The sequence below is a fragment of the Neolamprologus brichardi genome, chromosome 17 (assembly GCF_056152115.1).
Source record: "Neolamprologus brichardi isolate AB-2024 chromosome 17, ASM5615211v1, whole genome shotgun sequence".
NCBI lineage: Eukaryota > Metazoa > Chordata > Actinopteri > Cichliformes > Cichlidae > Neolamprologus > Neolamprologus brichardi.
Genome location: NC_142120.1, coordinates 3374759 through 3398117, shown reverse-complemented (window position 1 = coordinate 3398117; position 23359 = coordinate 3374759). Strand labels below are relative to the sequence as shown.

The 23359-nt window shown below is 41.1% G+C and overlaps 1 protein-coding gene across 1 annotated transcript; it reads left to right on the top strand.

Annotated features, from left to right (window-relative positions):
- The first annotated feature begins 1426 nt into the window (after positions 1-1426).
- LOC118454834 (protein mono-ADP-ribosyltransferase PARP12-like) lies at positions 1427-20004 on the top strand. The gene is made up of 12 exons (XM_087830833.1): positions 1427-1754; positions 2407-2542; positions 6843-7437; positions 7527-7577; positions 7658-7784; positions 8796-8961; positions 9718-9838; positions 9946-10042; positions 13236-13311; positions 14128-14258; positions 18400-18551; positions 18675-20004. Exons 1-12 carry the CDS (start codon positions 1477-1479, stop codon positions 19208-19210), a joined length of 2466 nt encoding a protein of 821 aa, XP_087686959.1. The 5' UTR covers positions 1427-1476; the 3' UTR covers positions 19211-20004.
- Positions 20005-23359: the final 3355 nt, after the last annotated feature.

The following is a 23359-nucleotide window of genomic DNA, read 5'->3' as shown; positions in this document are numbered from 1 at the left end:
AAATTGACCATTGCGTGTCCTTGTTAGTATAAATGGCATGTTTCCTAGCTACTATAGAGTGCTGCGGCTGTTGTTGTATTCTGTGTGGTAGAAGCTTATTGAATAGACTGATAATAACCGCTTTGTCCAAGGAGAAAGGCCTACCACCCTATCAGTTGCTGTTGTTTGGACAACAGGAGGAGTTAGAGAATGATGAGGAGGTGCAGAACAGTAAAAGCAGGGAGCGAAGGCTCTGAGGGCAATAGCTGGTGTGGGGTTGAAGGTTTGAAGCTTAATAATCTTTGCAGAGTTGTTGTAATTCAGTCACATATAGTTGTATACATAAGGATGGGTTTAGGGAGGTGCACCTACTTCAGTCGTCTCAGGAAGTGCAGTCACTGCTGGGCCCTTTTTGTCACTGATTTGGTGTTGCTGGTCCAGGACAGGTCAAGTCCTCTGTGATGTGAATTTGGTGCTCTTCACTCTCTCTACTGTGACACCAGCAATGCTGAGCAGGAGATGGACAGCCTCGGTCTTCTTAAAGTCAACAATCAACTCTTTTGTTTTGTCAACATTAAGAGATCATGGCATTGCACCAAAGTGCCAGCCACTGCACCTTCTCTCTGTATGCATCATCGTCCCTGACAGCTAGTTATCAAGGCAGCCAGCCTGTGTCTCTGTAACCAGTTGGAGAGCTCCTTACATCGCACGGCATGACGAACTTGCATTGCTTTTTGGAAATGTTAAATGGAATAGCTAATCTGACATTTAATCTGATAGCTAATCCAAGGGCTAATCCCTTAATTAATCCCAAAGCGAATACTTTTGCTAATATGATTTAAACCATTAAGGATAGAAAAGGTCAAAATCTTTTTCTTTTCTTTTTTTTATCCATTTCCCTTTAATTCTGTTTACTCATTTCCCTTTTTGAAATTGTACTTTAAAAAGATTTAGATTTTCTTTTCCTTTGGAATTCTAAAATGTGTTTTTTATTGAGAGTTATTTTTTAGAAATTGATTTGAATATTTATTAATGTAATAATCATTTATTTTACAATATTGACTCACACTTTATTTATGTCTAAATAAATAAAAGAATTACAAAGTTAATTTGACTCTTCTGGTCCCCCATATAACCCTCGCTGCAAACAGCCTGAATTTAGAATTTAGCAGCTAAAAATCCAAATGTTCACCTCAAAGGTTTGATGGAAAGTCTGGCATAAAAATTTTTTTCAATAAATTCTAAATGTTTCTGTTGCGAATTTTCTGTATTATATAGATCCTGTCTCTTCATGGCATGTTTCATTACTGGAAATGTTTCAGCTGTGAAGTAGAAGAAAGTCGAGGCGTGGGATGTGTGGAGGTCATACAGGGCGGCGACGACTCAGAGTGGAAAACAGCAGCATTACAGCATCAGTCCAGGTTAAAGGTTGTTGAGTTTCGCTTTCGTCAGTTTAATGTCACAGGTGGAAGGAAACGCAGGCAGAGCTCGGACACGATGGAGACAGAAATACTGAGAATGATCTGCGCTGGCCAAGGAGCAGTCAACACGGAGGATTTAGTGTATAATCTGTTTTCCGGAGATCCCACGAAGTTGTCGGAGATAATTTGTAACAGAGAGAAATTTCTTTCGTGTTGTCCAAACGGACAGCCGAAGGTGGTGGCCAGGACCCGCCTGAGACTTTGCAGAGTGAAAGACTGTCTGGGGATATGCAGGAGTCTGCACCTGTGCAAAAACATCCTCTTCAGCGGATTCTGTCAGTTCACTCAGCTCAGGTAAATATACCGGACTTAAAAGTAAGTAACAGAGCTTATTTACGGATTGTTATTTATGTCATGTAGTTATATCACATATGGTTGTAAAATCAACAGGTTTAAAGTCCAGGACACTGATGGTGCCTTTAGGTATTGTTAGGAAAATCCGACAATTTACAGCAGTTTGACACATTTATTCAAAAAGCTAACCTAAAGTAGTAGGAAAAGTTGCTCTCTGGTCGTCTTTTAGACTGAAGCTTAGCTTTGAAATGAGTAAAAAGAGTGACAGTGAAAAGAACATCATCCAAAGAACAGAAAGATTTTCCAACATCAGCAAAGTTTATAATGAAAAATAAAAACTAAAGCGGCTGCTACGTCTACCAAGCCACATAGAAAACAATCTAGTACTGGGCTAATCCTGTTTCCCAAGCCTGTTTCCCTAAGCTTCAAACTTAGTTTTCACATTGATGTCGTACTGTTTCTAAGAGTTATCACGGTGGCTATTTGCCTTGAACCTAACCGCTGACTTTGTACCATACAGATAAGCCTTATTAATCATTACACAAAGACAGCTGTGTCATATGACGCTGTTTTTTGTTTTTTATTCTTAACTGAGCAAATAAATGCTAGCACACCCAGTCATGACTCAGCTGTATGAATTCTGTTATAACAGGAGGGGCTGCTGCTTCTCACATGAGCTGACGTCTGAGCATAACCAAAGACTTCTGAGGCAGCATGAGCTGGAGAGCCTGAGCCGAGAGGAGCTGTGCACCCTGCTGCTGCAGAGTGACCACACAGTTCTTCCTGATGTAAGTCTAAGAACACACATCATGAACCAGACAAGTTAGTTTGCATTAAAATGAACTGTCACCTTTTCTGATATTTAACCATTTAGAGCAAAGTCTAAGGAGCTTGGAAAGAGAAGGCGTCTGGACTTCTTTAAGTTGCTTGAAGATGTTTCACCTCTCATCTGAAAAGCTTCTTCAGTTCTAGGGTCAAATGTGGAGAGTCACAGATTTAAACCCTGTGGGAGTATCACCCCCCAAGAGGGACAAAGGACCCCCTAATAATCCTCTACCTAATCACACGAGCCAAAGTCTGAAAACAGGTGTAGGTCAAAATCATGTGCATCATGTGATTTGGAAATCACATGATGCACATGAAGAAATATCACTTCCTTCTCTATCTTTAAGTCCTCTTTAAGTGATTGTAAACATGAGTACAGTTTCGAGATCAGCCTTTTATGTACTTTACCTTTATAGGTGTCGACAAACATGTCAATGACGCCCGCCTCCTCAGAATCCTCCCTTGCAACTTTAATATTTTTATTAATTATAATTATCTGTAAAAGTCTGTTTTATTTAACCTGTAAGTTTCACTGAGTTGTAGGAAGCTGTACATGACTGTTGAGATTTTACAGTATGCTGTAAATTCTCTAAACACCCCATCCAAATGTGCTGGTGTGAAACCAGTATCATATCCTACCCAGTATTCACACTTCCGCAAAATTTCGACAGAAACCCTGGTAGAAGCCCACCATGCCGAGAAAATGGCGGAGCTCACGCCTAGTACGAGGGGCAGGGACTTTTGCCAAAATAGGGCGCACTTGTCCTTGACCCACCTGTTTCCCTTGATACGTCACAGTGGCTTTGCAAAATCACACTTGGCGAGATTGAGGGTGAGGGATGCCCTTTCCAAGCGATGGAACACATCAGTGAGCGTTTATGCTCTGACCAGGTGTCTGAATAGACGCCAATATCATCTAAATACACTTCACAGTTGAGAACGCTTCCCAGCGTGATATTCATGAGCCGTTGGAATGTGGCGGGGGCGTTGCGCAACCCGAAAGGCATGACAGTGTACTGAAGAAAGTGGTCAGGAGTAACAAAAGCAGAGATGTTGGCCGCACGTGATGTTAGAGGAACTTGCCAATAACCGTTCGACAAGTCCAGCTTAGTAACAAACTTCGCAGAACCGACCATATTGATCATCTTCCATTCTGGGAAGAGGATCGGAGTCAGGTTTGGTCATGCTGTTCACCTTCTGAAAACTCATACTAAACCGCGGGGTTTTATCTGCTTTAGGCACTAGGAGACACGGGGGAACTCCACGCACTAGAGCTAGGAACAGCAAGATGATTTTCCAACGGATGAGAAACTTCTGTCTGGAAAATGGCACGTTTAGTGGGATTCACCCGGTAGGCATGCTGTTTGATTGGAGGGTGGTCCCCCACATTGATATCATGCTCCAGCACAGTGGTACGGGAAGGAGTGTTTTCAATCAACCGACACAGGTCACTTTGAACAGCATCATTTAAATGTGACCTTAGATCACTTAGGATTTCAGAGTTTCTAAGTCGTGCGCAGCACAACTGAAAACCAAATCATCACTTACCGGGTCATACCAGATTTTGGAAACTGGCACCCCCACAGTCGCAACTGTTGATACATGACTAGCAAAGTAAGGCTTCATCGTATTGATATGACACACACAACACTGTTTCCTTCACTCTGGGGTGTCTATGACATAATCCTTGTCACTCAATTTCGCCTGCGCTGTATACGGACCACTGAAGGAGTAGAAGTATTACTTCTTACTACTTACTACTAGGTCACTGCACAATTAGGGGCGATTGTGGCTCAAGAGTTGGGCGTTCGTTTTGTAATCGGAAGGTTCCGACAGTCTCGGTCGTTGTGTCCTTGGGCAAGACACTTCACCCGTTGCCTACTGGTGGTGGTCAGAGGGCCCGGTGGCGCCAGTGTCCGGCAACCTCGCCTCTGTCAGTGCGCCCCAGGGTGGCTGTGGCTACAATGTAGCTGCCATCACCAGTGTGCGAATGGGTGGATGATTGTGTATAGTGTAAAGCGCTTTGGGGTCCTTAGGACCAAGTAAAGCGCTATACAAATACAGACCATTTACCATTTATTAAAACTTTGTCACCAACCTCAAATTTCCTTTGCACAGCTTTCTTATCAAACTTCCTTTTCATCTTTCCCTGCGCTGCGACAAGAGTGTGCGATTGCGTATGCTTTATGCAAACACTTTCTAAAAGAACTCGCATAATCCAACACATTTTCCTTAGGAGCATCTATGTCAGGCAGAAAATTCTCCTTGAGTAGTTGCAACGGGCCACACACTGTGTGACCGAACACCAGCTCAGCAGGGCTAAATCCTAGCGACTCCTGCACGCTTACCCTCACCACTAAAAGAAGCAGCGCCAACCCCTCATCCCATTCCTTTCCAGACTCGAGGCAAAATTTCCGCATCATAGATTTCAATGTCTGGTGAAAACGCTCGAGTGCACCTCGCGACTCCGGATGATATGCACTAGACTTGTGATGTTTAATACCAAGTGATCACAGAAATTGAGCAAAAATCTGAGACGTGAAGTTAGAGCCTTGGTCCGTTTGGACAGATTTCAGCAACCCAAAAGTAGAAAAGAAGTTCACCAACGCCTTAACAATGGCTTCAAAGTCAGAAGATACTGGTGTCCCGATTTTGTTTTAGGAAGTGGACAAACACAGTCAACGTGTATGTGCTCAAAAGGTTCCCCTAAAACTGGAATAGGGTGTAATGGAACGGGTGGAATGGTATGTAGATACTTGAAAGTGTGTCTGAGTATATATGTAACCGGTGTGATTCTGCGTTGTGTCTGATAAAAAAGGAAAAAGAAAGAAAGACCTCCAAGTAAATAATTTGCCCACTCCAGCTCCTACGACCAAATACAAACAGTGGGGAAGAGGGTTAGCTCAACCCACCACAACTTCCAAGCTAGCAAGGAGTATATATTCATGCTAGCATTTATGGCGCCTAAAACACATTTATGATACACACATTGTTACAGTTTTGTGTCAGTGTTGACCCAGCATTTTGAGTTTCTTACATTTTGGTTTATTTTTGCATTATGGATTGTTTTCTGATGTTCTGGTGCTTTGTTTATTATTATTATTATCATTATAGATCTGTTTCTGTTATTCTTGGTGAGGAATCAGTTCTTAGGTTTTGGGTTCTCATGTGTATTGCAGTTTCTGTTCAGTGTCTAGTCTGTCTCTCAGTGTCGTGTCTGCATCTTTGTTTAGTGGTTTCTTGTTTCCTGTTTTATTGTGAAAGTCTTTGTCTTATGTTAGTGTGTGCAGCTTAGCTCCCCCCTGTCTCGTTAGCCCTGATCTTTCCCAGCTGTGTCTCCCTCCTGTTACCCATTCCCTGATTACCACCCTGTGTATATTAGTGTTGTCCTCAACCCAGTGTCGCGTCGTACCATCAGATTATCCCTGTGTGTTTTTTGGTCTCAGCGTTCAGTCTTCACTTCATGTTTTGTTTTCATGCCAGCAATAAAGCTGAGGTTTTGAGTTGCATTCCGTTTTCCGAGTCCTACATTTGGATCCTCATCTCCGCCTGCCCGCACACAGAGCCCTGACACACATACTACACACTTATACCATCTAACAAAAACAGGCTTAATAATGACAATAATTGAACTAAAATTGCAATCAGAAACATCCAGGTGGCTAAATATCCATTATATGTGTGTTTTAAAGTGTTGGAAAGAAATGACACCCACCTCTCCCACAGGGGAATTGTAGAAAAGGGGAGAGGCAAAAGGGGTACAGTGTATTTATAGGGTTGCACCAAAGAAGAAGAAAAGAATGAGAAGGGGCTCTAACTGATAATGAACATAACTACAGGCTTGGAGGCCCTAAAAGTCAAGTATAAAAGGAGCAATTTGGGGGTTTAGAACACATTTTGGGTAATTATAACAATGTGATTTATGACCCTGTTACATGTACATAGATGTGGGTGTGGGTGTATATATAAACAAGCAAGATGCACTGTATATGGAAAAACTGTAAAGTGGAAAAATTACATTTTAGTAACTTCACATAGCCTTGGGTGAATCCCCTCCCCCCTTCTATTTTTTAAAATTTAGTTGTTTGTTTTTCTTTTCTCCTTTTTTCCCTTGTTGTGTCTGTGTAAATGTTAATAATCCTGTTAAATACAAATAAAGTTGGAAAAAATACAAATAAAGAAGTTGGACATCATGATGGCTATATTCATCTTTTATATACAGTCTACTATTGTAACTCCCCTTTTTCCCCCTTTCTCCATCAGATATGCTACGACTACAACAACGGTGATGGAGAGTTCGGCAGGTGTCAGGATGGTGATGGTTGCAGGAGGCTCCACATCTGTGAGACCTACATCAGCCGTGAATGCAGCTGCTGGAAGAACCACGATTTTAATGCTCCACAGCCATTCAGAGCTTTGAAAGCTAGAGGCGTACCTGACACACTCTTTCAGTCCTTGAAGGCTGCTTATGCAAATAAACAGGCTTTGAAGCTGGCTGGAGTCAGTGACCATGGTCAACGAAGTCAGAGAGGCAGAGGGAGAGGTGGCCATCAGCTCAGCAGAGGCTTTAGAGGAAACAGAGGAAACCACAGCAGCCGCCCAGATCTGCATCGAGCCCGTTCACTTAGTAACATTGCTGCAAATATTGACGCCTTTGACCTGTGCTCCAGCGATAGACTGAATGAAAGCGACGATGACAACTCTCCCACCAGTGACATCACTGTCGCCGCTACCAGGAACAGGGGCAACCATCAGCGTTTTCAAAATGCTCGTTCCTTAAGTGACATTCATGCTGCTGTCAGTGATGAAGCTGCTAGAGGCGGAGAATGGCAGAACAATAGACAGAGGCCTGTCAGAGGTAAACAACGGCTGAAAACACTTCTGTGGGGAGATGAACTAAAACTGCTGTCTGAATGAAGCCTGTGAAATATCTCCTGTTTCTTTCAGATAAAACAGAGATCTGCATGTACTTCATTAAAGGTCACTGCAAACATGATGGTGAGGAAGTCACGGTTAGTAAGTGTTTGAGGCTTTAATGTAGTTCTTTCTTGACTTTGATCAGCTGTCTTTCTTCTTAGATCGATGTTTTAAAGCTCATGACAAGATGCCGTACCGATGGCAGGTCCAAGATGGAGTCCAGTGGACTGATTTGCCCGATAATGAGACAATTGAGAGAGACTACTGTGACCCCAGGAGCTCATACAGGTACTTACATTTATTCTTCAACTCAGACATCTCAGGGTTTTTTTAAGATCTAGTGGAATTATTAAGCGTTTCCACTTTTTTCAAATATGCGTTGATAAAATAACAGATGCTCCTTTTAAACTAAAATCAAGCTCAGTGTATGTGATAGTAATTTTTATGAGGGTAAAAAGTTTTGATGTTGGCTCTGTATGATGTCAGTGCAAGATAATGTTCTTAAAACGGTCATTTCAGGCACGCAGCGATTGTTTCACGTACCACATTATTCCACAGTCACCAAAATTATTATAATGAAATTTAGTTTAAATCACCACAAAATACTGAGCAAAGAATCATAAAAATCATCAAAGTTTTTGCATAACTGACCATCTTCATGGTAATACTTTGATTGTCAAAGGAGCTTGCAAAGAAAAGCGTCTGGACTTCTTGAAGTTGCTTGAAGACGTTTCACCTCTCATCCGAGAAGCTTCTTCAGTTCTAAGGTCAAATGGTGGAGAGTCCCAGATTTAAACCTAGTGGGAGTTTCCCCCCACAGAGGAACAAAAGGACCCGCTGATGATCCTCTAATCGCCTGAGCCAAGGTGTGAAACTGGGTGTGGGTTAAGGCGTCTGGGGAGTTTTGAGATCCCTCCCCAGACGCCTTAACGTCCACTCACATCCTGGGCCATCTGACCTCAGGAATTCGCATGATAAGGTGGGGCCAGGTTTCACAATGAGCTCACCCGAAACTCTGGCTGATTGGGACCCACACCCAGTTTCACACCTTGGCTCAGGCGATTAGAGGATCATCAGGGGGTCCTTTTGTCCCTCTGTGGGGGATACTCCCACTAGGTTTAAATCTGGGACTCTCCACCATTTGACCTTAGAACAGAAGAAGCTTCTCGGATGAGAGGTGAAACGTCTTCAAGTAACTTCAAGAAGTCCAGACGCTTTTCTTTGCAAGCTCCTTTCACTACGATGACCTGGATGACTGAGAACCTTCACAGACATAATACTTTGATTGTTTTTTTGCAGTAGTACCAGCCCACCCGTGCACTTCGACACGATGACCTGTGGACGGAACAAAGTGCGTCGACTCACGACAGAAAACTCAGTGATCGAGCCGACCTTCATCCACACCACCGAGTGGCTTTGGTACTGGCAGGATGAGTTTGGGAGTTGGAACATGTTTGCATCCGCTGTGAGTAACTACAGAGTGTCTGCAGAAATTTTGGCAGATTGCTAAGACATTAAGGCACGACTTTAACAGTCCACCGTGTATCCACATTCAAAAAAATGTAACTAATTGTGAGTCTGATTTAATAGTTTTATTGAAAAACACAAACAAACTATATGTAATGTGAAAAATCCCTCATAGTTTGAGCCTGCAGTGCTTTGTTTCCCCTACAGGAGAACTCTACTGTGCATTTCAGTGCTTTTCAGTTTGTGTTTCATGTTGTTGTTCTATCCTCCAACAATATCATCCTAATCTGTCATCAGCAGTGATTCACTCAGGGAGAAATTTTAAATGAAAAAAAAAAAAACTTTCCCAGCCAGGAATCATATTCGGTTGCTAGATAGCAAAAGTTGCAGAGTAGCTTCCAAAAACTAGCTTGTAGTTCATGGATTGTCACTTCTCTGGTGTGGAAGGAGCCTGAGCTAGTTCCTAGGTTTCAATGTTATTTCAATGTGCAAAAAAAAAAACATACCAAAACCCATTTTTGCACCAGCCCGTAAACATATTCAGTTCTGCTGTAAATTTGGGTCAGCTTCTTAAGGCTGTTTTTTGGTACTTAAGTGCTTGATGCAGTCAGGTCTCCTTAAAGACAAAGTGGCTCTAAAAGAATTATAATGATGCTGATTTATGATTCGCTCAGGTATTATAATCAACTGTTCTTTATTAATATCTCAGTGCAGGTTTGAGGTCAAAAACTCGCTCAGTTTTCTTGCTTTGCAGACTAGCGGACATAAAGCAGCAGACATCAACAGCACAAAGCTGGAGGAGAAGTTCCTGGCCAATGACAAAGACGTGTTGGAGTTCACTGCTGGTTCACACTCATATTCACTCAGTTTCCAGGGTAAACAAAGAATGTGGAAACTGTCTCTGTTTGCTGACTTCAGAAATGTTAACATGTACAATTGGCTTTATAATTATTGTGTAAGTTTAAATTTTTTTACCCGTCAGACATGATGCAGACAAACAAGCACTATGGCACCAAAAGGCTTGTGTGCAGACGACCACGGTTTGTCTCTGCTGCAGATGTCCTAACAAAGAGAGTCAGGTACGTCATCCCAAAAACAGAACGTTTTCAAACCCCTTTACCTTTTTTTTTCTCAATCATGAGATCTTTGAACGCTGCTGCAGCTTCATTCTGACAGATACTCCACTCGAATTCCAGTTAGAGATGGGATTTGATTTAGAGATATTGGCTTAAACCCAACACATTTCTGTTCAGTACTGATGGGTAACCATGCCAACATTCTCTTGTTTTCTCTTGGTCATAGAAGTCTAAAAGAAACAAATCTAAATAAATATATACAGTGGGGCAAAAAAGTATTTAGTCAGCCACCGATTGTGCAAGTTCCCCCACTTAAAATGATGACAGAGGTCAGTAATTTGCACCAGAGGTACACTTCAACTGTGAGAGACAGAATGTGAAAAAAAAATCCATGAATTCACATGGTAGGATTTGTAAAGAATTTATTCGTAAATCAGGGTGGAAAATAAGTATTTGGTCAATAACAAAAATACAACTCAATACTTTGTAACATAACCTTTGTTGGCAATAACAGAGGTCAAACGTTTACTATAGGTCTTTACCAGGTTTGCACACACAGTAGCTGGTATTTTGGCCCATTCCTCCATGCAGATCTTCTCAAGAGCAGTGATGTTTTGGGGCTGTCGCCGAGCAACACGGACTTTCAACTCCCGCCACAGATTTTCTATGGGGTTGAGGTCTGGAGACTGGCTAGGCCACTCCAGGACTTTCAAATGCTTCTTACGGAGCCACTCCTTTGTTGCCCGGGCGGTGTGTTTTGGATCATTGTCATGTTGGAAGACCCAGCCTCGTTTCATCTTCAAAGTTCTCACTGATGGAAGGAGGTTTTGGCTCAAAATCTCACGATACTTGGCCCCATTCATTCTGTCCTTAACACGGATCAGTCGTCCTGTCCCCTTGGCAGAAAAACAGCCCCATAGCATGATGTTTCCACCCCCATGCTTCACAGTAGGTATGGTGTTCTTGGGATGCAACTCAGTATTCTTCTTCCTCCAAACACGACGAGTTGAGTTTATACCAAAAAGTTCTACTTTGGTTTCATCTGACCACATGACATTCTCCCAATCCTCTGCTGTATCATCCATGTGCTCTCTGGCAAACTTCAGACGGGCCTGGACATGCACTGGCTTCAGCAGCGGAACACGTCTGGCACTGCGGGATTTGATTCCCTGCCGTTGTAGTGTGTTACTGATGGTGACCTTTGTTACTTTGGTCCCAGCTCTCTGCAGGTCATTCACCAGGTCCCCCCGTGTGGTTCTGGGATCTTTGCTCACCGTTCTCATGATCATTTTGACCCCACGGGATGAGATCTTGCGTGGAGCCCCAGATCGAGGGAGATTATCAGTGGTCTTGTATGTCTTCCATTTTCTGATGATTGCTCCCACAGTTGATTTTTTCACACCAAGCTGCTTGCCTATTGTAGATTCACTCTTCCCAGTCTGGTGCAGGTCTACAATTCTTTTCCTGGTGTCCTTCGAAAGCTCTTTGGTCTTGGCCATGGCGGAGTTTGGAGTCTGACTGGTTGAGGCTGTGGACAGGTGTCTTTTATACAGATGATGAGGTCAAACAGGTGCCATTCATACAGGTAACGAGTGGGGGACAGAAAAGCTTCTTACAGAAGACGTTACAGGTCTGTGAGAGCCAGGGATTTTCCTTGTTTGAGGTGACCAAATACTTATTTTCCACCCTGATTTACGAATAAATTCTTTACAAATCCTACCATGTGAATTCATGGATTTTTTTTTCACATTCTGTCTCTCACAGTTGAAGTGTACCTCTGGTGCAAATTACTGACCTCTGTCATCATTTTAAGTGGGGGAACTTGCACAATCGGTGGCTGACTAAATACTTTTTTGCCCCACTGTATATTTGTGATGTAGAGTACAGCTACATAAAACTTGACAACAGCTGATGACACAAAATGTTAGTCCCTATGAAACATTTGCCTGACTCAAATTTCTGAATTCAGGAAGTTCTGCACATAATTTTAAATAATAAAATAAAATTGGCTTCATCTTTGTGTTTATAGAAATATTGGCAAAATTTGTTAAAAAACTCAAAAACTGGTGTTGATACATTTTAGAAACTCCTTTTTCAGCAGCACAGCCTTGAGTCTGACCACATCTCTACAGGCTCCACACTCGTGAATTTGTCTTTTTCCTGGTCTTGCTGGCAGATCCTATGAAGCTTTGTCAAATTGCAAGGAAGACAACTGTCATTTTCACGGCACCCCTTAGTCATGAGTGATAAAATTTGCTATAGAGACAAAAACCATTATTTTGTACCAGGCTGTAAACATTATCCACAAAAGTGGGTCAACGTTTTAAGCTAACTTCAAGTGGCCATTTAAGGAATTGCAGTTGTTTTGGGGGATTTCAATGCTGATTTAATTTTTGACACAGCCAAATATCTCTTTCAAGAAAACGAAACGTGAGTCTAAATGAATTCTGATGTTGATTATTTACTCATGGAGATGTAAATAAGTAGCTAGCCATATCAGTAACTGGTCATATTAGCTTTTTAGTCAACAAAGATTTCACAAAACATGATGTCTACAGGTTTCTTAGAGACACTGTTGAGCTTGTGGTCTCTTCCCTCAACAAGGAGCTACTTAGTTACTTAACTTAATAAGACTCAAAGACTGTAGGAACAACCCTGATTGTTCTTAAATTCTTCTGTTTCACATTTATTAGCTGTGTTCATTTGGCTCGCTTGTATGGGATCAAATCCTTATTTCACTCAATGACATGCAGATCAAAGAACTCGGTAATGGGGGGTTTTGTTTCAGAATTTTTGGTTGATCTCTCCATTAAAATGAAACGACCATCAAAATGAGAGACTTTATATTTTAATTTCTTTGTAAAGTGAGCAAACCTACAAATTCAGCAGGGTATCAAACAGTTATTTCCCCATCTGTGTGGAGCCTCAGCATGAGTCACAATTCTTTAGTTTGTTTTTGTTTTTTTTGTTTCGTTGGTTTGTTTTTCAAGGAATTTGCAAGAAATTAAAAATATGATGTTTTTCATTGTCGCTTATAACGGAAAAATATTTTATTCATTTAAAATCAAAACTTAAAAAGTTTGAATAAAGAAAAGAAGTCTGCTAACCGCAGTGATCACTAATTACATTTATCTGATGTGTGTTTTCAACCTTTAAAAACAATAATTAAAGTCATTCTAACCCTTTCTCTCTGCAGAAGGCCTTTGGTTCAAACTTCCACTCCAATACCAGAAACCTGGGACAAGACACAGATCCCTCAAACAGGATACTCGGTATTGTAAAAAAAAAAAATAATAAAAAAAAAATATATATATATATATATATATATATATAAAAGATATATAAAATAAGATATTTATATATCTTAAATGCAGATGGTGTCTAAATGTATTTTATTTTGATAGTATTTTTAACCTCCTAAGACCCGAACTCTTCCACAGCAGCATTTTTAATTTCTCTTTGATATTTGGGCTGATTGGGAGCTGATGAATGTAAAAACAAAGAATTACCAGATTTTTTTTTTTTTTACCTGATTTTTGTTTCTAAGAAAAACTAGAGCCACATATGAGGATATTCGTTTAAAATTTCGATAGAACATTGGCAGTATAATGTCCTCGTAAGTGGATATCAGGCCCCTGTACACCAAAATTGAATATTTTGGTGTACAGGGGCCAAAATGTGATGTCCACATTTGTGGACGCCAGGTCCTAGGAGGTTAAAAAGAAGTAAACAAGTAAATTCACTGAGAAAAAGAAACAAAGAAAAGATCAGGATGGTAGAGCTGAAGATGAAGATTTTCACTAGAAGTGACCAGGATGGGCCAGGATAGGAAATGAGTTTTTTAGAAGGACAGTTCATGTTGGATCCTTCAGCAGTTCATAGAGAGCAACCAAAGAGTTTTAGTCATAACTGAAAATAAATTCAAATATTTCACACTATCTGCTAAAAAAAACTGCTTTACAGGTTTTCATATCACCTTAAAAGATTTGTGTGTTAGCGCTGTGATCATGTTATTTGTCTCCACTAAAATTCTGCTTTTCCTTTATAATTGTGACTGAAATGTTTAATGTTCCTGTTTTTTCTCATAGCGAATCTCACTCCAGCCCAGCTCGGAAGAATTTAGAGATGTTGTAGCTCTTTTCTCTGAAACCATGAAAGGCTGTGATATCATCAACATTGAGAGGATTCAGAACAAAGCTCTTTGGGAAGCTTTTCAGCTGTACGTATTTCATTTAATGTTCATCCAGTAATTAAAGGTGTTTGGCTTGTGTTGTAAAAATGCTTCTTGGAATAAATCTCAATCTGGGAAGCCTGTTCATTTTCCCTTAATTGGTGGAAAATGCAGCTGCAGGTTGAGCAGCAGAGTTGAGTATGTGGGCTGACTTCATATCCTTCAACCAGCATTTGTCGCATGTCCCTTCTGTTCTGTCCTCTCCACTCCCAAATTCTGGAAGTAGTCTTTGGGGGTGAGCGCTGACATCTTGGAGGATAGAGCGGAGCTCCACACCATCACACTGCCAAACACAAACGTTAATCTTCCATGTTTGATAAGAATGTTTTTTAAAAAAAACTTTTAGGGTCGAGTTGCTTAAGTTCATCGAGTTTGGTGGACATTTGTTTATGCACAGCTCTCTTAAGGTCCCACTACAACATTTCATTCATGAATGAGTCTGGGCCATTCATTGGGCATCATATTGATTTGTTTCTTTTTCAGCCATTCTGTTGTATATTTGCGGTTGTGCTTGGGATCATTGTCCTGATGCATGACCAAAGGTTTTGCTGTCGGACAGATGGCGTTCCATGAACAAATTGTAGTTCATGGTTGACTTCATGACTGCAAGGTAGATTTTCAGAACCAGAAGCTTTATCTAAGATCAACATGTGTATTTTCTGACTTTTTTCTGCTTTGTCCAGTGCAAGTAGCATTTTAGAATACCGCCCCAAAAAGTTAAATGGACTCATTCTTATATAGTGCTTTTCTACTCTCCCGGAGTACTCAAAGCACTGTATGCAACATGCCTAATTCACACATTTATACATTCACTTCTAAACTCAAGTGCAAACTAACAACATTCACACACCGATGGAAAACCAGATTCTGTTCATCTGGACGTTTTCAGTGGGAGAAACGTTTCGTCACTCATCCAAGTGACGTCTTCAGTCTCAGCTGACTGCAGGTTTCCAACCTTATAAATAGTACATTTACACAATGACTGAAACCAGCACCAATGAATGAACAATGGGCTGTGTGGTCAGCTCCTTGATCATTAATATGCAAAGTGTCATGATCATTGCTTTCATGCTCTGGGGGATCTGTAGATGCCTGGGGCCTGGATCTCCTCCATGCCTGCTTCATGTCCTGGGGGGCAGGGCTATGGCTCCCCAAACCTATTGTTGGACACTTACATGAACAAACCTTATGAATACAAGCGTGCTCACACACACAGGTGTACAAACAGGTACAGACACACACGCTATCTTGGTTGGCTGCTGCCTGTAAACATATCGTGCATTACTAGTCGTGTATGCTGCTCAGTAACATTTTATATGTATTATTTACTGTTACTTATGCTTATGTTGGTTGTTACCGTAGTTTCCTACTGTTTTCTTTGGGGGGGGGGGGGGGGGGGGGGTGTTTCTACAGCAGGTCATTGTGCAGATTTTCAGTGTCTTTTCGCTTTCTATCCCTCTGTTCCCAACTTCTCTTTTCTTCGTTTCTCTTTCTTTCTTTCTCTTCCTTCCTTTCTTGCTTGCTTTCTTTCTTGCTTTCTTTCTTCCTTCCTTTCTTTCTTTCTTGCTTCCTTCCTTCCTTCCTTTCTTGCTTCCTTCCTTTCTTGCTTGCTTTCTTTCTTTCTTGCTTGCTTGCTTTCTTGCTTCCTTCCTTTCTTGCTTGCTTTCTTTCTTTCTTGCTTGCTTCCTTCCTTGCTTTCTTTCTTCCTTCCTTCCTTTCTTGCTTTCTTGCTTCCTTCCTTTCTTGCTTTCTTTCTTTCTTGCTTTCTTTCTTCCTTCCCTCCTTCCTTCCTTCCTTTCTGTCTTTCTTTCTTCCTTCCTTCCCTCCCTCCTTTCTTTCTTCCTTCCTTCCCTCCCTCCTTTCTTTCTTTCTTGTTTCCTTCCTTTCTTTCTTCCTTCCTTCCTTTCTTTCTTTCTTGCTTCCTTCCTTCCTTCCTTTCTTTCTTTCTTTCTTTCTTTCTTCCTTCCCTCCCTCCTTTCTTGCTTTCTTGCTTCCTTCCTTCCTTCCTTTCTTGCTTTCTTGCTTCCTTCCTTTCTTTCTTTCTTTCTTTCTTCCTTCCTTCCCTCCCTTCTTTCTTGCTTCCTTCCTTCCCTCCCTTCTTTCTTGCTTCCTTCCTTCCTTTCTTTCTTCCTTCCTTCCTTCCTTTCTTTCTTCCTTCCTTTCTTGCTTTCTTGCTTCCTTCCTTCCCTCCTTCCTTTCTTGCTTTCTTGCTTCCTTCCTTTCTTTCTTCCTTCCTTCCTTTCTTTCTTTCTTGCTTCCTTCCTTCCTTCCTTCCTTCCTTCCTTTCTTTCTTTCTTTCTTTCTTTCTTCCTTCCCTCCCTCCTTTCTTGCTTTCTTGCTTCCTTCCTTCCTTTCTTCCTTCCTTCCTTTCTTGCTTTCTTGCTTCCTTCCTTTCTTTCTTTCTTTCTTTCTTCCTTCCTTCCCTCCCTTCTTTCTTGCTTCCTTCCTTCCCTCCCTTCTTTCTTGCTTCCTTCCTTCCTTTCTTTCTTGCTTCCTTCCTTCCTTTCTTTCTTCCTTCCTTTCTTGCTTTCTTGCTTCCTTCCTTCCCTCCTTCCTTTCTTGCTTTCTTGCTTCCTTCCTTTCTTTCTTTCTTTCTTTCTTTCTTCCTTCCTTCCCTCCCTTCTTTCTTGCTTCCTTCCTTCCTTTCTTTCTTGCTTCCTTCCTTCCTTTCTTTCTTCCTTCCTTTCTTGCTTTCTTGCTTCCTTCCTTGCTTTCTTGCTTCCTTCCTTGCTTTCTTGCTTCCTTCCTTCCTTTCTTGCTTCCTTCCTTGCTTTCTTGCTTCCTTCCTTCCTTTCTTTCTTTCTTTCTTGCTTCCTTCCTTCCTTTCTTGCTTTCTTGCTTCCTTTCTTTCTTTCTTCCTTTCTTTCTTTCTTTCTTTCTTCCTTTCTTTCTTTCTTTCTTTCTTCCTTCCTTTCTTGCTTCCTTCCTTCCTTTCTTGCTTTCTTGCTTCCTTTCTTTCTTTCTTGCTTCCTTCCTTTCTTTCTTGCTTCCTTCCTTCCTTTCCTGCTTTCTTGCTTCCTTTCTTTCTTTCTTTCTTCCTTCCTTCCTTCCTTTCTTTCTCTCTTTCTTCCTTCCTTCCTTTCTTGCTTCCTTTCTTGCTTTCTTCCTTCCTTCCTTTCTTGCTTCCTTTCTTGCTTCCTTCCTTCCTTCCTTCCTTGCTTTCTTTCTCTCTTCTTTCTTTCTTTCTCTCTTCTTTCTTTCTTTCTTCCTTCCTTTCTTGCTTCCTTCCTTCCTTTCTTGCTTCCTTTCTTGCTTTCTTCCTTCCTTCCTTTCTTTCTTGCTTCCTTTCTTGCTTTCTTGCTTCCTTTCTTGCTTTCTTTCTTTCTTCCTTCCTTCCTTTCTTTCTCTCTTTCTTCCTTCCTTCCTTTCTTGCTTCCTTTCTTGCTTTCTTCCTTCCTTCCTTTCTTGCTTCCTTTCTTGCTTTCTTCCTTCCTTCCTTCCTTGCTTGCTTTCTTCCTTCCTTCCTTCCTTCCTTCCTTCCTTCCTTCCTTCCTTTCTTTCTCTCTTCTTTCTTTCTTTCTCTTTCTTTCTTTCTTGCTTTCTTGCTTCCTTCCTTCCTTTCTTGCTTCCTTTCTTGCTTTCTTCCTTCCTTCCTTTCTTGCTTCCTTTCTTGCTTTCTTCCTTCCTTCCTTGCTTGCTTGCTTTCTTTCTTCCTTCCTTCCTTCCTTCCTTTCTTTCTTGCTTGCTTGCTTGCTTGCTTTCTTGCTTCCTTCCTTTCTTTCTTTCTTCCTTCCTTTCTTGCTTGCTTGCTTGCTTGCTTTCTTGCCTTCTTTCTTTCTTGCTTGCTTGCTTCCTTCCTTCCTTTCTTGCTTTCTTGCTTCCTTCCTTGCTTTCTTGCTTGCTTTCTTGCTTTCTTTCTTTCTTCCTTCCCTCCTTCCTTCCTTTCTTTCTTCCTTCCTTTCTTTCTCGCTTCCTTCCTTCCTTTCTTTCTTCCTTCCTTCCTTCCTTTCTTGCTTTCTTGCTTCCTTCCTTCCTTTCTTGCTTCCTTCCTTCCTTCCTTCCTTCCTTCCTTCCTTCCTTCCCCCGGGTTCTGGTTGCCTCACATCTACATAGATTGAGTGACTTTACGTTCACACACTTACTGTACATGTACCCCTTTGAGTTCATTTTTTCTGTCTCCTACTTGAAGGCAGAAGAATCAGATGAAGACCAAAAACAAAGGAGGAAATGTGAGGGAGGAAAAGCTTTTTCATGGCACTGACTCCAAATTTGTTGACACCATCTGTCACCACAACTTTGACTGGAGAATCTGCGGAACTCACGGAACAGCTTATGGCAAAGGTGATTGGAAGAAATGTTGAATAGTATCCATTTAAAACATTTTCATTTCAGTCTTGGGTTCCTGCTGTCTTTCCCCACAAATGCATTTTTTTCACAGTCGTCTTTTTTGGTGTCTAAACACAGGTAGTTACTTTGCCCGTGATGCCAGTTACTCCCACAACTACACCGGTGACACTGATGTGAGATACATGTTCATCTCACGGGTGCTGGTGGGAGACTTCACCAAAGGGTCCTCTGATTATCGCCGACCTCCCTCCAAGGATGGAGGGGGCATCAACTTCTATGACAGCTGTGTGAATGATGTAATGAACCCCTCCATATTTGTGGTGTTTGAGAAGCAGCAGATTTACCCCGAGTACCTGATCCAGTACAAGACCACAGACATGTTTATTGATGGCACAGTACAAAAGCGAGTATCAGGGTCGAGACTAGCACAGCAATCTGTGGCGGCACCAAGACACGTGGCAGTAGGGAAACCACTGGTATTACCCGCAGCATCAGCAGTAGTACACAAACTAAATACCATCTTAAGTCAGACCACTGCACGGCACCTTCCCAGCACAGCTTCTTCCATGGACTCAACCAGTGGAACAGTCAACAAACCCACACCATCAACTCCATTTTCCACACCATCTCCAAGGGAATTTAGACTTTTCTGAAAATGTTAATTACAAGGCATATGTAGCTGAGTTAGTAAAAAAGTTTTCCAGAAGTGGTACCTGAAAATGTGAGTTATGATGATGTGAACTGTGCTCCAAAATAAGAGTTGGTAGCACCAGCTTCCCAGTTCGATTCTATTAAAGTATTTTAATATGAATGATGAAGAAACCTTGACAGATATGCTGAACATGTAGATTAGAGGTGGTGCAGGTTTCTAAAGAAAGCTTCAGAAATGTTAAATGATTCATACTTTCTCTTTCTCGTTTGTTTTTTCTCTTTGTTGTTTTGATGCTCAAATCTTTCCACCTAAATCACATGTACTGTAAAATTATTTAAGATGAATGTCTCAAAATTGACGGCATTTCCACTCATTATGTTTAAATTGCACTTTGAAATAACTTTTATACAGAATAACACAGAAATGGCAGCACAACGCTAATATCACATAAGCACGCTGAGCTAGAAGAAACACCTGATTGCTTTTCTCGTAATTATCTCAGGTAGTTAGTGGTTATCATATTAGCGCGTCCTACTGTATTAACACACTGTCAGATTAGGCCATTACAGCCACAAATTCTCCCAATACCTTGGCTGAGACACATGACGGCCTGTGTGTTGATAACTTTGCTGTTTAGACAACCTTTGTGATGTCAACAGGAAGCTGGGACCAACTTCTTGGAGCACAGATAGAAACAAAGGGCTGCGGTGTGTGTGACACTCACTTCTCTGTGTTTGGAAAAACATGTAAAAAAAAAAAGAGAGAAAGAAAGAAAACAATAAACGATGAGCACAAAGACGATACTGTGGTCGTTGTTCATCTTTCACACTTCGCCCTGTTGTGCACTGATGAGCGCACGCTGCTGCTGTTGGAGTCAAACACATGGAAGTTTCCTTAAAACTCGACATGAGGGCAAAATATTAGCCTGTCAGTTTGTGATAAGCAGTGTTGGTCAAGTTACTTGAAAAACGTAATCAGTAACTGATTACTTCCCCAAAAAGTAATCCCGTTGCTTTACTGATTACTTATTTTCAAAAGTAATTAATTACTTAGTTATTAGTTACTTTTTAAAAACACGATTTACAACCTGAATAGGTGATAAAGTGATAGATCTTTCAGCCCAATTCTACTTTTTCTACATAATCCATCATACAAAATGTAATCAAATGGAAAAGTCTCTTTTTAAAACTTGTTTTATTAGTTTTAATCTTTTAACTTTATGCATCAAGTAAAAATTAAATTATATGCAACATTCTCTGACTGGAAGAAATTTGTTTAACATTTAAACCTATTTTCTGCACATTCCAGCACATAAAATAAAATATTTTGTGTGTTTACACTCAGTCTTTCAAATAGATGCAAGTAAAACACAGCAGAAAATAAATAAAGTCAAAGACTAGCGGTCCTGTTGCTCTATTTTCACCTGTAAAGCAGGAGTGGGGTAGGTGGAGGGTTACCCTGGTGCAGGTGTGCAGCGGTCAGTGGAAGAATCCGCGAGTTTCTCTGTGAGTTTCCCATTACGTCGTAGCTACTCGGTGCTTGTTTGGAAGTTTAGGGGTTTTTTTGCTGTAAAAAGAAGTTTTCTTCCCACGCACAACGGACACTAATGTTTTTGTCACTTTTTATGGAATCAAACTCAAAGTAAGGTCAGTACTTCCACGCTTTAAACGCTGCACGCTCATACTCTCTCTGCACTCGATATATGATCCATTGTTGATCTGCACACAGCTGTTGTCACGAACGTCACACTCGCTTACGTCACTGTCATGAGACATTCTCGCAAAAAAAATCATGGTTTTAGTAACGCAGTAACGCAGCGTTCCTACGGGAAAGTAACGGTAATCTAATTACCGTTTTTGCAACAATAATCCCTTACTTTACTCGTTACTTGAAAAAAGTAATCAGATTACACGTTACTGCCCATCTCTGGTTATAAGCTATAATAATAATCTACAGGTGACATGGGATGGGCAGTAACGCGTTACAAGTAACTATTGTAATCTGATTACTTTTTTCCCATTATTGAGTAAAGTACAATATTACTATTGCAAAAAAAAAGAAATTAGATTACTGCTACTTTCCTGTAAGCGCTACTGCGTTACTGAACCGTGATTTTATTTGTGAGAGTGTCAAACGAGCGCGCGGCGTCTGTGGCAGCAGCAGACGTGTGTAGATCAACGGATACTATGGAGGTCGGGAGAGAGTGCGACCATGCAGCGTTGGAAGTACTCACATTACTTTGAGTTTGATTCTGTCAAAACATTAGCGTCAATCTTTCCTGGGCTTTGACATAAAAAGAATATAGCTGGCTCATACTCAACCCTACCACTGTAGCGCTAAGAGAAGTTGACGCCAGCTTAGTTTAATAGTAATGTGAACACAGCAGCCTCTCAGAGAAATGGCCAGTGTGTTTTGCAGCTTCTGGTGTGGCCAACAATCACTCGTGTCTGCTTGTTCTTTGTGCCAGTGTTTCTAGTTCACAGTCTGAGTATAAGTGGAGGTAAAAAAGTTCATAAAAAGAAAAATTTACTGTTAGATGGTGATGCTTTGGGTATTGAATTCTGTATATTACCTTCCTCTTTAGCTCTCCATTTGAAACTCCTTGCGGAGTAGGCTTAAGATAAGATAAAATAAGATACACCTTTATTAGTCCCACATGTGGGACTAATAAAGGTGTATAAAAATGTTCATGTGGTATTGCACATAATATTGCATATAAGGGAGAGTGGGCGAGGGCTATCATGGTGTGTTGGATGTTTGTGTGGTCATCTGCAGAGACCATGTGGTAGAGTCTGACAGCAGTTGGGAGGAAAGACCTGTGAAATCTCTAATCTCTAGTTTTGTTATAAGCAGTGTTATCCGTGTACTTTCGCTCCTCTTTCGCTAGCGATTTGTTCGGCCCAGAAACATGCGCCTCAACCAAAAATCCTGGCCACGCCCCTCTTGTGACATCAGTCTCCAAAAGCCCTATTAGGCTAATCGTTGTGTCACTTCTGGTATTTCAGACAATCCCTTTCCGTCAAGGATTTTTAATTTGTTGCGGTTTTTTAATTTGTTGTGGTTTTTTAATTTGTTGTGGTTTTTTAATTTGTCGTGGTTTTTTAATTTGTCGCGGTTTTTTAATTTGTTGCGGTTTTTTAATTTGTTGTGGTTTTTTAATTTGTTGTGGTTTTTTAATTTGTTGCGGTTTTTTAATTTGTTGTGGTTTTTTAATTTGTTGCCATTTTTTAATTTGTTGCGGATTTTTAATTTGTTGCCATTTTTTAATTTGTTGCGGATTTTTAATTTGTTGCCGTTTTTTAATTTGTTGCGCTTTGCACTTCCCAGCCACCGTAGGTTTAAGATAAGATAAGATAAGATAAGATAAGATAAGATACACCTTTATTAGTCCCAGATGTGGGACTAATAAAGGTGTATAAAAATGTTCATGTGGTATTGCACATAATATTGCATATAAGGGAGAGTGGGCGAGGGCTATCATGGTGTGTTGGATGTTTGTGTGGTCATCTGCAGAGACCATGTGGTAGAGTCTGACAGCAGTTGGGAGGAAAGACCTGTGAAATCTCTCCATTCCACATCCTGGGTGCTGCAGCCTCCTACTGAAGGAGCTGCTCTGCTGTCAGAGCCTCCTGCATGGGGTGGGAGATGTTGTCCAACAGGAATGACAGCTTAGCCACCATTCTCCTGTCACTCACCACCTCCACTGGGTCCAGATTAAACATGATTGGTCAGTAGTACTTGGACTACCTGCTATATTTTTATAATGATTAGATAAGATATGAGTAAAACATATGATTACACACTGTTTAAAAATACAGTTAATCCAGTTCCTTCACAATGGCCCATCCATACGAGCTGTCATAAGAGTTTGCTCTATAGCCCAGCACAGTCTCTGCAGTTGTATACAGGAGATGGGCTGTTGCGCAACGACACATCCACAGAGCCATAGACGCATTGTGACGCCATGTGTTTTCATTACTGGACATGTTTCAGCTGTGAAGCAAAAGTAAGCCTTTCTTTTCATTTTCAGTCGAGGTCTATGAAGGTCATACAGCGCGGTGACGCCCCCAAGTGGAAATCAGCAGCATTACAGCATCAGTCCAAGATAAAAATAGTTCAGTTTCGCTTTCCAATCGTCAGAAATGATACC